Source organism: Aulonocara sp. 'chitande type north' Nkhata Bay, linkage group LG23 (genome assembly GCF_057382095.1).
Source record: "Aulonocara sp. 'chitande type north' Nkhata Bay isolate Kocher_YH1m ecotype deep benthic linkage group LG23, A_spYH_male_GT1.1, whole genome shotgun sequence".
Lineage (NCBI taxonomy): Eukaryota > Metazoa > Chordata > Actinopteri > Cichliformes > Cichlidae > Aulonocara > Aulonocara sp. 'chitande type north' Nkhata Bay.
Window position 1 is genome coordinate 10,413,020 of NC_141365.1, and position 14,052 is coordinate 10,427,071.

The window sequence follows — 14,052 nt, forward strand, 5'->3', positions numbered from 1 at the left end:
TAGAGCAGCTGCAAGAGAATTCAACATTAATGAATCAATGTTACAGAAGTGGAGGAAGCGCAGTTTTTGGCTTTCCCCATATTTCAAAAGTGCTTCATCTCTTTGCTATCACTCTCGCCCGGCATAATTTGCAGACGATAATGGTTGTAGCCGCTGCGATGCTTTCGACCAAAACAGGCGCAGCTTGATGTCATCAACAACATGCGCTTTCGCGATAGAGCGGTATAGTCAAAATCTTTTTTTTTCTTTTCTTTTTTTTTTATATTAGTAAAATTTACATACAAACAAAATGCACCATATATTACACATTCAGAGAATAAACATTCCTTACATATTAGGAAAAAGAAAATATAAAGATGGGGTCACATAATTTAACAGATTATTAACTCACTAAATCAAAATCTTCCAAAAAGGAAACAAAAAAAGCAGCCTTTTTCTTTTTAACTAAAGTCAAAGATTTAACCAACAGGTTTAAGTCATTTTTCCAGTAAGCTAGTGTTGGTTTGGTCTTAAGAAAACGACATTTATGTATAAATTGCTTGCACAAGATTAATAACACATTAACACCATAATTAGCTTTCTTTTCTTTCAAAAACACTCCAAACATTATCATATTTAAGGTAAATGGGGTAATTTGAATCCCACTGGAATAAAGCCAGGTATGAAAATCCAACCAAAATATTTGTATAAAATTGCACAAAAAGAATAGATGGTCCAAATCCTCCTCTTCTGTTTCACAAAAAACACAATTATCAGTTTCTATTTTGAATCTATCACCAAGGAGTCTATTTGTCGGGTAAATTTTATATAGTCAAAATCTCTATCGTTGGCCAAATTTATATAGTTTCTATCGTATATCGTTTATATCGCCCACCCCTACTTGAAGACTTTTATATTTTTAAAAAAAAGTATTTGAAGAATACTTGAAGAATTATAGATTGTATCCCCCAAAAATAATTTGTATTTGAAAATGTGAGTTTATAATGCATTTAACTGGGGCTGTTACCCTTAAACACAGTTGTCTTTCTTGTGTTACTTACTTGGAAATTTACAAGTAAGTAACACAAGATATTGTAAGTATGTGAGGGCACACAGAAATACAAGGCTCTGCAGTAAAACATCTACCTTTTGAGTAAACAACTTTGTTCCATTTATCCCTTTTTAACTACTTTCTACCTTTACTATTATTCATAGCAAAAAGGGCTCCTAAGTTAAATGCATGTATGATGCTTTCTCCATTACAACATCCAGTAATAATTTAATTAAAACACTCAATGAAATCAAAGTTTGGCCTTTAATTGCTGAATATTGCTCATCCATGATGGAACATGTCATTATTGGTTTCTCAATTAATCTCTTTTGAACTGAAGTGTCCTCAGCTTCTGGTGATACATTTATTTTTCCAGTGTATCTTTCAAATTCCCTTTTATTTGGAAGGTATAATGGTGAAGAGTACACCAGTAATAACTTGTTAAAAACTCGGCATGTCGAGACATAATGGCAGAACTGGCACTGCCGCACCACATAAACCCTAGCAGTAAGTCTTTTGTCTCTGTTTCAAAAAAAAAAAAAGAAAAAAGGACGCACCCTCAGCTCTGCATTCCAACCGTATGTGTGTGTTTGTGCTGTTGTTGCCAGTGTTCATGAGCAGGCGTTTGGGAGGGCTTTATTTTAACTGTGACAAGGTGGAGCCACTGCTGTAATAGTTGTGTAATCCTGCAGGGCGCTCAATTTCTTAAGCACTTTTTATAGGCCTCACACAACAAAACACGCTGAGCATTTTCTGATGCAGCGTTTTAGCAGAAGCACAACATTTCTCCGTATTAGAAGTGTAACTGCAATACTGTCTAACCCTGAGATCATGATGTTCTTAGAAACTGAGATACCAGAGTTCAGTTACATAACTCTGGTAGTAAACTAAAGCAGTAAACTAAACTTAAAGTGAGATTCTCCATTAGTTATTAAATATGGAATTGCAGAGCCATCAAGTGTTGAACATTCATTTAAAATAACTCATTTGCATTCAGATGAGATATGGAATATACATGTGGTTCAACGCTACTAATACTACAATATTGTATTGCTCCCCCCCCCCCCCCCCCCTTCTCTCCAGTGATTAACATTTAAACATGCTTTGACAGTTAGACTTGCCAGAAGTGAAATTTGGCTTTGAATGAGAAGTGAAACAGGACTTCGGGGCAAAGGGTGTGACAAAATACTAATAAAGTAATTTATTGTATTGCTTCCTCTTGCAATATGTGATCACTAAATATCCATGTTTTGTTAAAATACTTTAATTGCTTCTTGTAAAAGCAGTGTAAGTTAATGTGAAATCAGCCAGCTTGCAGTGAAGAGCAATAAAGCCAAAGGAGGTAAAAGCTGGAGAGCTCAGAGAGCTGTGGTAATCAAATCAACAATTAGTTCATTCAGTTTACTCACTATCAAAGTTGAATAATAATAGGTACATTAACCACAATGCACTTACTCTTTGGCTTTTACCCTAGTCAAAAACTCTGTTAATAAACTTTTAGTTAGCCTAAATTCTGGAGGAGTTTGTAAACAACCGTATAGTTTGGGGGGTTTTTTTTGTTTGTTTTTCGTTCAATTTCTCTGCTATGATTTGTGCGTTTGTTGGTTTTAGCAGAGAGTCATAGCCTGGCATCCTACTAATGACTGGCATGTCCTAGGGAGAAAGAATGAGAGGGGGGAGCGAAAAGGATGGAGGGGGTAAAGGACGCAACACTGATTGGCTATTAGGAGCTAGCTGTGTTACATCACTGGGGGTGTTGGTGGAGCACAGTAAACAAAGAGGGAAATGTTTGAAAGACTCTCTGTGCTGCTGGACAGCATGACCACAATACATGCTACTACGCTGCCTCTTCTACCTCCCTACTTTCATTTGCACTTAAAAAAGACGATTATTAAGTTTTATAGAGTTGTTGTTCTTTTTTTTTTTCTCCCTTTTTTTTGTAAGAAAACAAAAGTTGAGGACTAAGAAATGCCAAATCCAGTAAGTGTTTAAAATCCAGCCTTGTTTACATCCATGAGTGCTCACGGTCGGTGTCCTGCTATTTTCCTGCCTGCACATTGTTCCATACCTCAAGTTACTCCCACCTTTTAATCCTCTTTTGATCAACCTTAAAGGAATGTGTGTCAGACACATGCATACACACAAACACTGGGAATCTCAGTTCATTGAATGGTGGTTGCAGATTTTGGTTTACAACACATCTCTTTGCACTATGTGATGGAGAGTGGTCCTTCTACTGCATACTGACGTGAACTACATTTGCCTTATATTTTTATCAAGTAAATGATACATGTAACAGTGTAACTTTGTACAGGTAGTCTCTTAGAGGCACAGAAGGTTTGAGATTGATGTTGTTTGAACTTACATCGTATCTAACGTCAGTGGCTCTCTTGGCGTGGATAATATCTTTTTACATTTCCGCTTCACTTTTTCCCCGTCAGTGAATTCTCTCCCTCTTATTTACCAGGTAGCTCCAGCACTTCTGTGCAGACCTTTTCTCTGTTGTGGGAGTTTTTGATATAATTCAAATCCTTTACAGAGTCAATCAAGTTTAATTTTCGGATAATTAAGACAGGATAAGTGAGATAAAGTGATTATAGTGCCACATTCTCTCAAAATTTACATCCCACCAGCCAATGAGGATTTTGTTTTGATGGCTTCTCTAACAAACCTCTGCAATCGGTGGGAACTTGGCTCATGTGGTTTTATACCAAACCCATAGCAGAACAGGGACTGCTATCACTACTTGCACTTCAAGGTGGAGGAGTTGGTTTCGGTACAAGTAATGAGGAACTCGTTGGCGAGACAGCTCAGTGATGTCTCCCTGTTCTCCTTATAGATTTTCTCTGGAAGTTTTGCTTTTTCTCACCATCAAAATTGTACTGCATTCTTGCAAAAGCAAGTGAATAAATAAATTCTCAATGATTGCAAATGTGACTAAAAGTAGTATGTTTTATTCAGGAGTGTAGTAGTGTTTGGTGGCTGCATAATTTAACATTTTGGTTACCTATGCTGCAGTATAAGAGTAATTTGAAAACTGCTGTCATTATTCTATGACGTGAATCAGCCTGTTAGTGATTTAGCATCAAGATCAGTGGCCATAACCAGGACGAGAAAGAACAAGGGCTTTCTTGGGAGGGAAAGAGGCTAAGGGGCCATTCACTGTCAACTATACACTTAGCAGAGATCATTGAAGACTAGACTGGAAGTTGTGTCCCAGCAGTTGCATAAATTCAAACACCACTATATGTTCCTTTTATAGAGATTGTTAAAACCTTTTGGTTCATTTGATTTTTTTATTTATTTATTTATGTCAGATGGAACATAATTTGAACCTTGAGTAGTGGAGTAAAAACCTTTGTGCTGTGATATTTATTGCTTTTGAGTTTGAGATTTGTGTTTATTTCATCTTATTGTATATAGGATTTGCATTAAGCATGGATACACTTCTATTTTTGCCAGACAGACAGTGTATCCATGCTCTAGCTTTTCAGCCATAGCTTAAGACTCTTCTAAAGATTTGCTTATAACATTTGCATAAGAGAACCAAATGTTCTGTGCCACATGCAAACCTGCAGAGTGCCCTGGCTTTTCCAAGTCAAATATGTTTCAGGAAAGATGGTCTACTGAAGGAATCCCGTAAAAATGTGGAGAACACCACTGCACTATCAGATACCACTACAATTTATTTAGTTTTGCCTTAAAGGTCAATATTGTGGTAAATGTATAGCAGGCCATCTGTCTATCTAAGTCACCCCTCTATGATACTTCATAGTTGGTCTTTTTTTTTTTTTTTCCAACTTTACCATTACTGGCTTTGTATTTTCAGTATTAACTGTAACTATCTTAATCTCAGTGGTGGCAAATATTTGGAATATACTGATTTTTTTTTTTCTCTTTCATATAGAGCTACAAATCTGTATTTAAACAGGTTTGGTGTGCTAATAAAAGTTAAAAAGCAGATGGGTGTAGTGTTAATGAAACATTGGCAGAATTTGCTTATGGACATGTTGTGCTACAAGAGAAGAATTTATACGACCATCACAAAAAAGTAGCTTTCATCCCTCTGTTGAACAAGTCAAGGTAGAGCTAGTCTGACAAATAACTACCCATACAATGATTTTATCATTTCAGCATGTATAAATAAAATGAGCTAGAAAGCATTTTTTGTCGTGGTTTATGAATTTTGCTACCTCTGCGGAAAAAAAGCAAGAGATGGCTACTTAGCTCTTTTCTAGTATTTGTAAAAACATTAGCTAATCTTCTGCTGATACAGCTTCATGTTTATCATACAAATATGAGCCTGCTATCAACAGCCTTATCTAATGTCTTGGCAAGGAAGCAACACAGGGTATTTCCCAATCAGACTATGCCTTAAAGTTGTCGTGTGTAGCCAGTGTGCTCCCTTTGATCACAATAGAGAAGTAGATTCATAAATAAATGTGTAAAGTATAAAAAAGGTATAGTCATTTCTAGGGATAGGTATCGTTTAGGTTTTATCTGATACCAGTACCAAACCGGTACTTTTGAAATGGTACCAGTGCTTAAAGAATGGAGAACACAAAATTGGTCCAAAAACCTCTCGTTTAGCTGTTTTTTGTTTTTTTTTTGTAAAAAGATAGCAATGTTAGCCTTTTCTGCAGTTATAGGGCATATAAGGTATCACTCTTGGCTGGAAGCAGTGCTTAAACAATGGAAAAAACACTAACTTTGTCCAAAAACCTCTCATGTTTAACTGTTTTCCACTTTTTCTTTGGTCATTTTAGCCTTTTTGGCCAGGGTGAAGGGAGTATCTACCATCAAACAAGAAGACAGTCGCATGTAACTAGTTTGCTAGTTCACCTTACATGCTTTAATGTAATAAAGTGTTTAGCGTACTCAACGTGAATTACACACGAACATCATTAGGCTACTCACGCAGAGAAGAACGGCTAGGTGCCAGGACTCTCCTCTTCGGGTTTTTGGGGGATGTTGCTAACTCCGGTCCGATAACAGGCACCACACCCGCAATAAATGTGCACGGTGTGAGGGCTCGCAGCAAGCTATCAAATACGGCGCATTTCTCGGTTTTGGAAAAAACGCTACACGTCGCCAGGTGTTTCATCAGATTCGAGGTGTTACCTCCTTTGCACAGTATCACAGTATCGGCTCTAAGCACTTGTTGCAGGCTGCTGAGTTTGCATCTTTTGCTGTGAAGTACAGCCAGACTTTGACGCTTCGCCTTGGGCATTTTAAACCTGTAGCTCTGCTCTAAAAGAACGTACGTACCTGGGCTCGCCTACTATCCTTGGAAACGTAAAATGATTGGCTAGAATCTAAAGTGTATCACATCTCAGGGGAAAAAAAGCACCGAAATGAAGCACCGAAATGTGCGCTGCTTTTCAGTCTGTTTATGTCAGAACCGATGCCGTCATGGCACCGGATACCGGTACCCATCCCTAGTCATTTCAGACTAATTTAGCAGAAAGAGCTGGTGTGTAATATTCTAGATTTAGAAAACAAAATATTTAGTTGTTGTTTTTTTTTTTAAGGATAGATTACAATAACTAATGACATGGCTCTAATAGGAATTATGATTATCCCTGTGTTTGCTTTTTCAGGTGATTTGAACCCATTATGTGCAGTATGAGTTTAGAAAATGAGCTTTCTAAAAACAGACACGATTCAAATGGAAATTGTATGTTTGTTCTAGTCGGCGCTGCAATTGCTCTCTCATCACTTCAGTCATTTTACCTCTTTAGGAAACGTCTGAGCTTGTGTTTGGATTAGAACGAGCGCATGACCTTGCATTTTTTCCAAGAGTCTTGTTCTTAACATGACCATGCTGCTTTGACTCTCACTGTATTATTTCCTAACCTCTACCCTCTGGCACCTCTGCAGCTTCTGCACCAGTCAGCAGCAGCGTGAGTAGACGCCGTGCACCCTCCTCGGTGACCCCCCTCTCGTGGGAGAAACACAACATCGCCGCCATGTCGAGCATCACCATTGACCCTGAGCTCAAGCCCGGGGAGTTTGTCATCAAGAGTCTATTTGCTGAGTTTGCTGTGCTGGCTGAGAAGAAGATCGAGATGGTGATGGCTGAACCGCTGGTGAGTCCACAGGGGGTAAAGTAGATGTAAAGAAACACAGGAAATGTAATTTAATGCACAACATGTGACGCAATATACTGCTGAGACAGCCTCTTCTGTTTTGCAACCAACTGCCAAGTCTTTAACTGTCAGGCAAATGTTATTGTAAATGAGCAACGGCATTGTTGTACATTTAATGTCTTTTACATTAGGTTGCTGTCAGGTTAATATTTGCAGCCTCAAGTCTTAACTTTGCTGTCAAGAATTTTAGCGTGGTTCACTAGCTGAATAGTGGGCTAAGCAATCTGCTATCATGCTGTTAACAAAAGTATCCCTGCTGGGCTCGTCACACAATAATTCTCGTTCTGTCTCTTTCTCTCCAATACTTTAACAGGAGAAACCCCTGTCCCGTTCCCTCCAGAGAGGAGAAGACTCACAGTTTGACCAGGTCAGTTCAGCCGTAGTAAAGATTATGTCATGCATTTATTATGAGTTTGACGGTTTCATTTCCTACGTGGACAAACAACAGTCACACCTCTGTGTGCGCACTGTGTTTAAAACACCAGCTCTACCCAATCAATGCTTCATTCAATGGTTCGTCTGTCCCTCATCTGTAGCTGGTGCAGGACTCTATACAATAGGCGCGCCTGCTACAGAATGCTTTGTTCAGCACAACACAAAGCCAATGAGGATATGGTGGTATAGATCCAGCTGTCCCCATTGTGAGTGAGGGAGAGAAAATGAGTATAGAGAGCGCCAAAGTGAGAGTGTAGAAACGCTGTGTCATCCTCAGCAGTAAATCAGCATCGGGTGCTGGAGTGTATCTGCCTGGCACCATAAGGGCAGAGAGAGGAATTGTATAACTCTCCTGCATGGCATTTGTCATCCAACCACCCTCCTCATCATGCTGTGCTGAACCTTAAACACACAAATGTGCATATACTCTTAAATTGTTAATGCGTGCTGACCTGTTAATGCAGAGGCAGAAGGCACCAGCTCACGTGATCACTGACGCAATCACAGTGCTGAGATCTGCAAGTTATTGTGGTCTTAGACATAAACGCCTCAGAAGCATGTGTGCCTTCTTGGAATCCTTTCGATTTGCTTTTAAATACAGTCCTGCTTTGTTTTTTTAGTGATGTAATTTGATATTGCATTAAATAAAGCCATGTTTGTAGTGTTTTGCATGTCTTCTCTCACTGCACTATGACTTAGACACTTACACTCTGTCTTTGCACTTTAAATGCTCAAAGGTGCATTATGCCAGGAAATAACTAAAAGTTTATGTCACACATCTAAATAAGGCCCTGAAATTTAGTTAAGACTAGTGTTCTGTACTCACCCTAAATGCTCCTCATTAGTTATAAGTACTGCTTGTGGAGCAGCCTTCTCTACACACGTACTGTAATCTGTATAGGATTAAGTTTTTGAATCGTGCAAATGCTGATTTTGTGTAGTTTTCGTTGGAATAGCCAGCTGTTATAACAAGCATGTTGTTGTTTTCCAGTTAATAAGCTCTATGAGCTCAATAGCAGAACACTGTTTGCCCTCCCTATTGCGCACACTGTTTGACTGGTACCGGCGGCAGAGTGGCACTGAAGACGAGTCTTATGAGTACAGGCCTCGCTCGAGTACTAAGTCTAAAGGGTGAGATACTTATCATTGTTTCATTCATTCTTAACCTTCTTCTCTCGAACAAAAAGATTATGGGCAAAAATGATTACTTTAGGATTATCTTTTGACTTATTATATTTCCTGTTTTGCAGAGATGAACAGCATCGGGACAAAGATTACCTTCTGGAGCGTCGGGACTTAGCCATAGATTTCATTTTTTGTTTAGTTTCAGTGGAAGTTCTAAAACAGGTGAGTTACCTGACACTCTGTGTTTAATGATTTACACTGCCTATAAAAACAATTTACCAGTCGGGTTGACGAATGTATATGGAAGAAGAAGTGCAGTCACCTATTTGACCTGTTGTTGACACGATCGTTTCCTGGTAACTAGTGAGTGAGTGGTTGAGAATGCAGTATATTTTTACTGCATGTAGAACTGCCTTGTTACTTTGGATATATGTCCTGTATATCAGATATGCATTTCCTGTGCAATTGAAGACTTCTCACTGTAATTGATTTATGAAGTACAGTTTTATTACATAAATAGCCAGTATACTCATCCACCTTTTTGTTGCACCCAGTTGTTTGGTTGAAACAACTATTCTCTGCTCTTATAAGCAGCTTGGTTAAAACACTTGGTTTTAGACAGTTATTCATACTCTTGGCTCTGGCTCTGCTGTTCAAACCCTTTATTTGAGATTAGCAGCAAATCAGAAAATAGTTGGCTTATCGTAAAGTCACACTAGAAAAAACAGTGGTTGGAAATCATTGCATGACCAAAATTATTGTGACAATGGGTTGCTTCACAGACCAAGTCTGCAACCACCAGTTTTTTTTCCTAGTCGCGAAGAGGTTGCAATCCTATTTTTAGGATTATTTCAGCTTGTTTCATACTAAGGATGCACTGAGGGGCTGCACTAAGGCCCCTTGGTAATGCAAATAAACCTGTGAAGCATGCAAAGCTGCTCTAGTGAAGTCCAAGAATAAGAATATGGAACAAATGGGAAATAATACTATTAACTTCTGGTGTCATCGTTTGTGAGACAGTTTGAATTACTGTACTTTTTTTCCTGATTCAACTCATCAGTGATTTGCTGACTAACATGTCAGTTTTATTATATATTTGTATTGTTTATGTTGTGGTGGAGAAGTGAACTACAGTGTAGCTATTCAGAGCTTTCCCACTAGGGAGCACAAAGTTAATAAATTCAGTGGCAACATACCAACTCCCAGCTGAGTGTGTTTCTAAAGTGGACTGTTGAGAACTGAGCAGCATTCTGAACTAAGAGCCAGTCCCTAGGGACCAGGGCAGAGTTGTCCTTGGCTTTGCTCCTGAAGGGAGAGTAATGAATGGTAGCAAATGAGAACTATCAATGCTTCTAATAAGACTAATGATTTCGTGTTTACGTCACAGATTCCTCTTCATCCAGTGCCAGATGTTTTGGTACACGAAGTCCTAAACCTGGCATTCAAGCACTTTAAACACAAAGAGGGGTAAGTAAGCATCAAACTCCAGACAGAGAAGTGACACAGATGAATAAGACCAGACTAAAAAGTGCTGATGAATATACCCTCTTTGGCTTTGCAGTAAGGAGTCAGTCATTTATTTATGTGTGTTTGAGCAGACTGGCTCAATGCTCATTATTTGCATTTAAACAAGGCACAAGTAGCTCTTGTTCAGCATCGTGAGTCAACCGCAAGTAAACACAGTTACTTTAAGTGCTTCTGTTGTTGTGTGAATAGTTTTTTGATGTATGTTAAATAATTCAGCAGTTGTTTGACTTGATGCCATATCCTTTATTAATTTCCAGGTACTGTGGACCCAACACTGGCAACGTGCACATCATTGCAGACCTGTACGCTGAGGTTATAGGGGTTCTTACACAGTCAAAGTGAGTAAGCTGAAATGTGCCTTTAAGCGTAAGACTGGACAAATAGTTTACAGTTTTTCACATTTCTCATTAAAAGAAAACGGTCTGAATTGAGCACAGTGTAATAGATGGGATTAGACATTTGTTTGTACAAATATTGCAACTGAATTTTAGAACAATTAAAACCATTTAATTACATTCTTTAGTAATTGCATTTAAATGTGCATTGCCAGGCAGAATGTTGCCTATATACATTACTGTGTACAAACTCTTGTTAGGAGGGTTTTTGTAAGTGCTAATATATCTCTGCCTCTGTGCTCAGGTTCCAGGCAGTGAGGAAGAAGTTCATCACAGAACTGAAGGAGCTCAGGCAAAAAGAGCAGAGTCCTCACGTAGTCCAAAGCATTATCAGTCTCATCATGGGCATGAAGTTCTTTCGGGTTAAAATGTATCCTGTGGAGGATTTTGAGGCTTCGTTTCAGTTTATGCAGGTAAGTAATACTATTTATGCAGAGTATACCTGCAAGTGTAACTTAGATGCGTTTGCAGAATTGTACCAGATGTTTTTTTTTTCTTTTTAAACTGCTGCCCCTTTGTTCAAACTCAGCAGCTCTCTGTAGCAATGGCTCATATAGCTAAATGAGTAACGATCAGAGGTGAGGTCTGCCAAGAATTGAGTGTAAATGTATTTCAGGCTTTGCTAGGAGCTGTGAATGGAGCACTAGCTTTTTCATTAAAATTTATACAGTGGTTGGGGGAAAAAAACACTCGCTGTTCTGTCGTACCATTATCAGAATTTCCTACTGTCTTAATGGAACATGCTATGGTTTATGTCCTTTACTCCCATAGGATCTTGTACCCAATTATATTGTCTGATCACTGCATTTCTTATCACACTGGTTAGGTCTGTCTATATATTTTGCTTGGGTCCAGGCCTGTGATTTATTTATTTATTTATTTTTCAATTTTCTATTTAACTCATGTAAATGGAGTGTAATGACACGTCTTCATGATGTTTGGCTAGTTTGTATCCGCTGCATTCTTGTTTACATGCATGCCCTTGGTATCCTTCCTAGGAATGTGCCCAGTATTTCCTGGAGGTGAAGGATAAAGACATAAAGCACGCTCTTGCTGGCCTTTTTGTCGAGATTCTCATCCCCGTCGCTGCTGTGAGTAACCAGCAAAGCATTGTGTAATTTTGGACTGTTGCGTAAACATTAAGTCTGAATCTCATTTTGCCAAACTAATGTTCGGTTCATCCTCCAGGCGGTGAAAAATGAAGTCAACGTGCCATGCTTAAAAACCTTTGTGGAGATGCTCTACCAGACAACATTTGACCTTAGTTCTAGAAAGAAGCACTCTTTGGTAATAACACTGACATCTATTCTTTCCTCTCTTCCTCTTCAGCCCTGACCCTGTTTACTTCAAATTTTTAACACTTCCTTTTCTTTTTGTCTCACACTCTATTCTATTTATCCCTTTCGTATATTTTATTTATATAGGTCTCTCTATTTATATGTGTGTATATATATAATATTAACTTCTGTCGGTGCTGTGCTATTGGAAACCGAATCTTATCTTATCACTCTTCTTTTATTTTGTCAACACCATTATTTTTCCCCCAGACCACCAAGTCTGACGTTATCATCCAGATAATGCTATGTTTAAAATAAATAAATACAGTCTCTCATCTTTGTCCATTATATTTTCTTTTCTAAAGGCAGGCCTTGATTTTCTGTTTTTTCATCCCTGTCTAATGTAACATGTTATGTTGATGATGCTTCCAGCAGTTTTAGTATTGTGCAGATTGCGATAAATAGATCTTTTGGTCTCAGCTTGTGATACTGTCTTTGCTTTTGGTCTGTGTTTAGTGTAGGAGACCTTTTGTTTTCAGATCAGAAGCACATACAAAAAAATTCAGACCTCGTGAGAAAACCAGTTTATTTTCATTCTGACACCGTCTTTCTCCCCAGGCTCTGTATCCCCTGGTGACATGCTTGCTGTGTGTCAGTCAGAAGCAGTTCTTTCTCAACAACTGGCACATCTTCCTGCAAAATTGCCTCTCGCACCTCAAGGTAATGTTAGCATCATCCTTTACAATCCAGTTCATTTCACAAAGGTTGAATTCAACAGTAGATTTATATTAAGGTATTTTAAAGTCACTACACTTTTTCTAATTCAGTTCAAGTCTGAAAATGATATTCTGATGTTTTTATGGTAGTGCAAAGGAACCATACAATTTTTTTTTTCTTAAAATAATTAATATAAAGGTTATTTCTATCAAAGTAAACTAAATCTTGGTATCCTGATACTGATATGTTGATCGAAGATGTTGTCTTTGTTGTCAAGGGTGTGCTCTGTGGTTCTGTCTCAGTATCAAAATGTGCTTTCCCCTCCATTATCAATAAACCAGATCTGGACAGGAATAGCACTTGATTTGATCATGTCAAAGTAAAGCAAAGTAAAGCTTTTGTTTAATGTATATAATATGCATGGACCATATATACTCAAAAGTGGACAAAATGGAAATGTGTAAGCAAAAATTATTGTATTTGGTTGTGCATCTACAGCTAATTTCAAAGATGCGACTCTAGCACTTTTATATGCTATACATTTAAAATAAACCTGTAATGAAATGTAAACTGTAATGCACAATGCATACTATGTTAATTCAAGTGCTGTTTTCACTCAGGTCTGTTAATCACTCCTCGTAAACCAATTACAAAGGGGTCAAACCTGTTTCTGACCATTCAACCCAGAGGCAGATTGACCAAATCACTGACTGACTGCCTGACTTAATGACTGTCTTTCCCATTCTGCATTGATTGTCCTTTGAGGAGACTGTTTGATCTTCCGGTGGATAAATTACACTTTGCGTCTTTGTGACTTTCTACTGCTATCCAGTGGTTTTGAATGCCCGTCTGTCTTTTCAGTGATCTCATTCCAGCATTTTCTTTCACTAGAGTGACTGTTTTGCATTTCCTCTGTTTGAAAAATTATAATCAGTAATTTTCCCAAGCGTTGATAGTGATTCTGTGATTGAGATCTGTGATCTTGTGGGTTCGTGCTATGGTTTGACTGTAGTGATGATTTTAGTGATTTGCCGGGTCATGCTTTTAACCTTGTGGCTGCTCTTGAGAGCTGTAAATGTAAGGGCTCTGCTTCACTTAACAAATTGCATCATTTGAATACTTGGTAAAAGTCAAATTCAACCAGGTGAGCGAGGTAGTTTTTTGTCTCTACGCTGAAGCGAAAAGTCAAGAATTCATGTTACTTGGTTGAATAATTATACAAGTTATTTACCTTTATTTATATGTCTGCATGTAGTAAATGCACGATGGAGTGACAAAAAATACACACAACGTTTCCAGAGATTATGCTGTAGTTTTGCAGCCCTGTTTTATAATCTGAACCCCACATGGTTAAAATACAACTTGTTAAGCATGGATTTTGTGCGGAATAACTGAAT

At 38.2% G+C, this 14,052-nt stretch overlaps 1 protein-coding gene across 11 annotated transcripts in view; it reads left to right on the plus strand.

Moving 5' to 3' along the window:
- fryl (furry homolog, like) overlaps window positions 1–14,052 on the plus strand; it is a 74,927-nt gene that overhangs the window by 25,251 nt on the left and 35,624 nt on the right. For all 11 annotated transcript variants that reach the window (XM_086281744.1, XM_086281745.1, XM_086281740.1 and 8 more), the window contains 10 exons: window positions 6,911–7,119; window positions 7,493–7,546; window positions 8,606–8,745; window positions 8,865–8,961; window positions 10,127–10,206; window positions 10,524–10,604; window positions 10,906–11,074; window positions 11,660–11,752; window positions 11,850–11,948; window positions 12,557–12,658. In XM_086281744.1, the coding sequence (XP_086137870.1) occupies window positions 7,000–7,119; window positions 7,493–7,546; window positions 8,606–8,745; window positions 8,865–8,961; window positions 10,127–10,206; window positions 10,524–10,604; window positions 10,906–11,074; window positions 11,660–11,752; window positions 11,850–11,948; window positions 12,557–12,658 (1,035 nt within the window). In that variant the 5' untranslated portion in view covers window positions 6,911–6,999. The remainder of the gene's footprint in view (window positions 1–6,910; window positions 7,120–7,492; window positions 7,547–8,605; window positions 8,746–8,864; window positions 8,962–10,126; window positions 10,207–10,523; window positions 10,605–10,905; window positions 11,075–11,659; window positions 11,753–11,849; window positions 11,949–12,556; window positions 12,659–14,052) is intronic.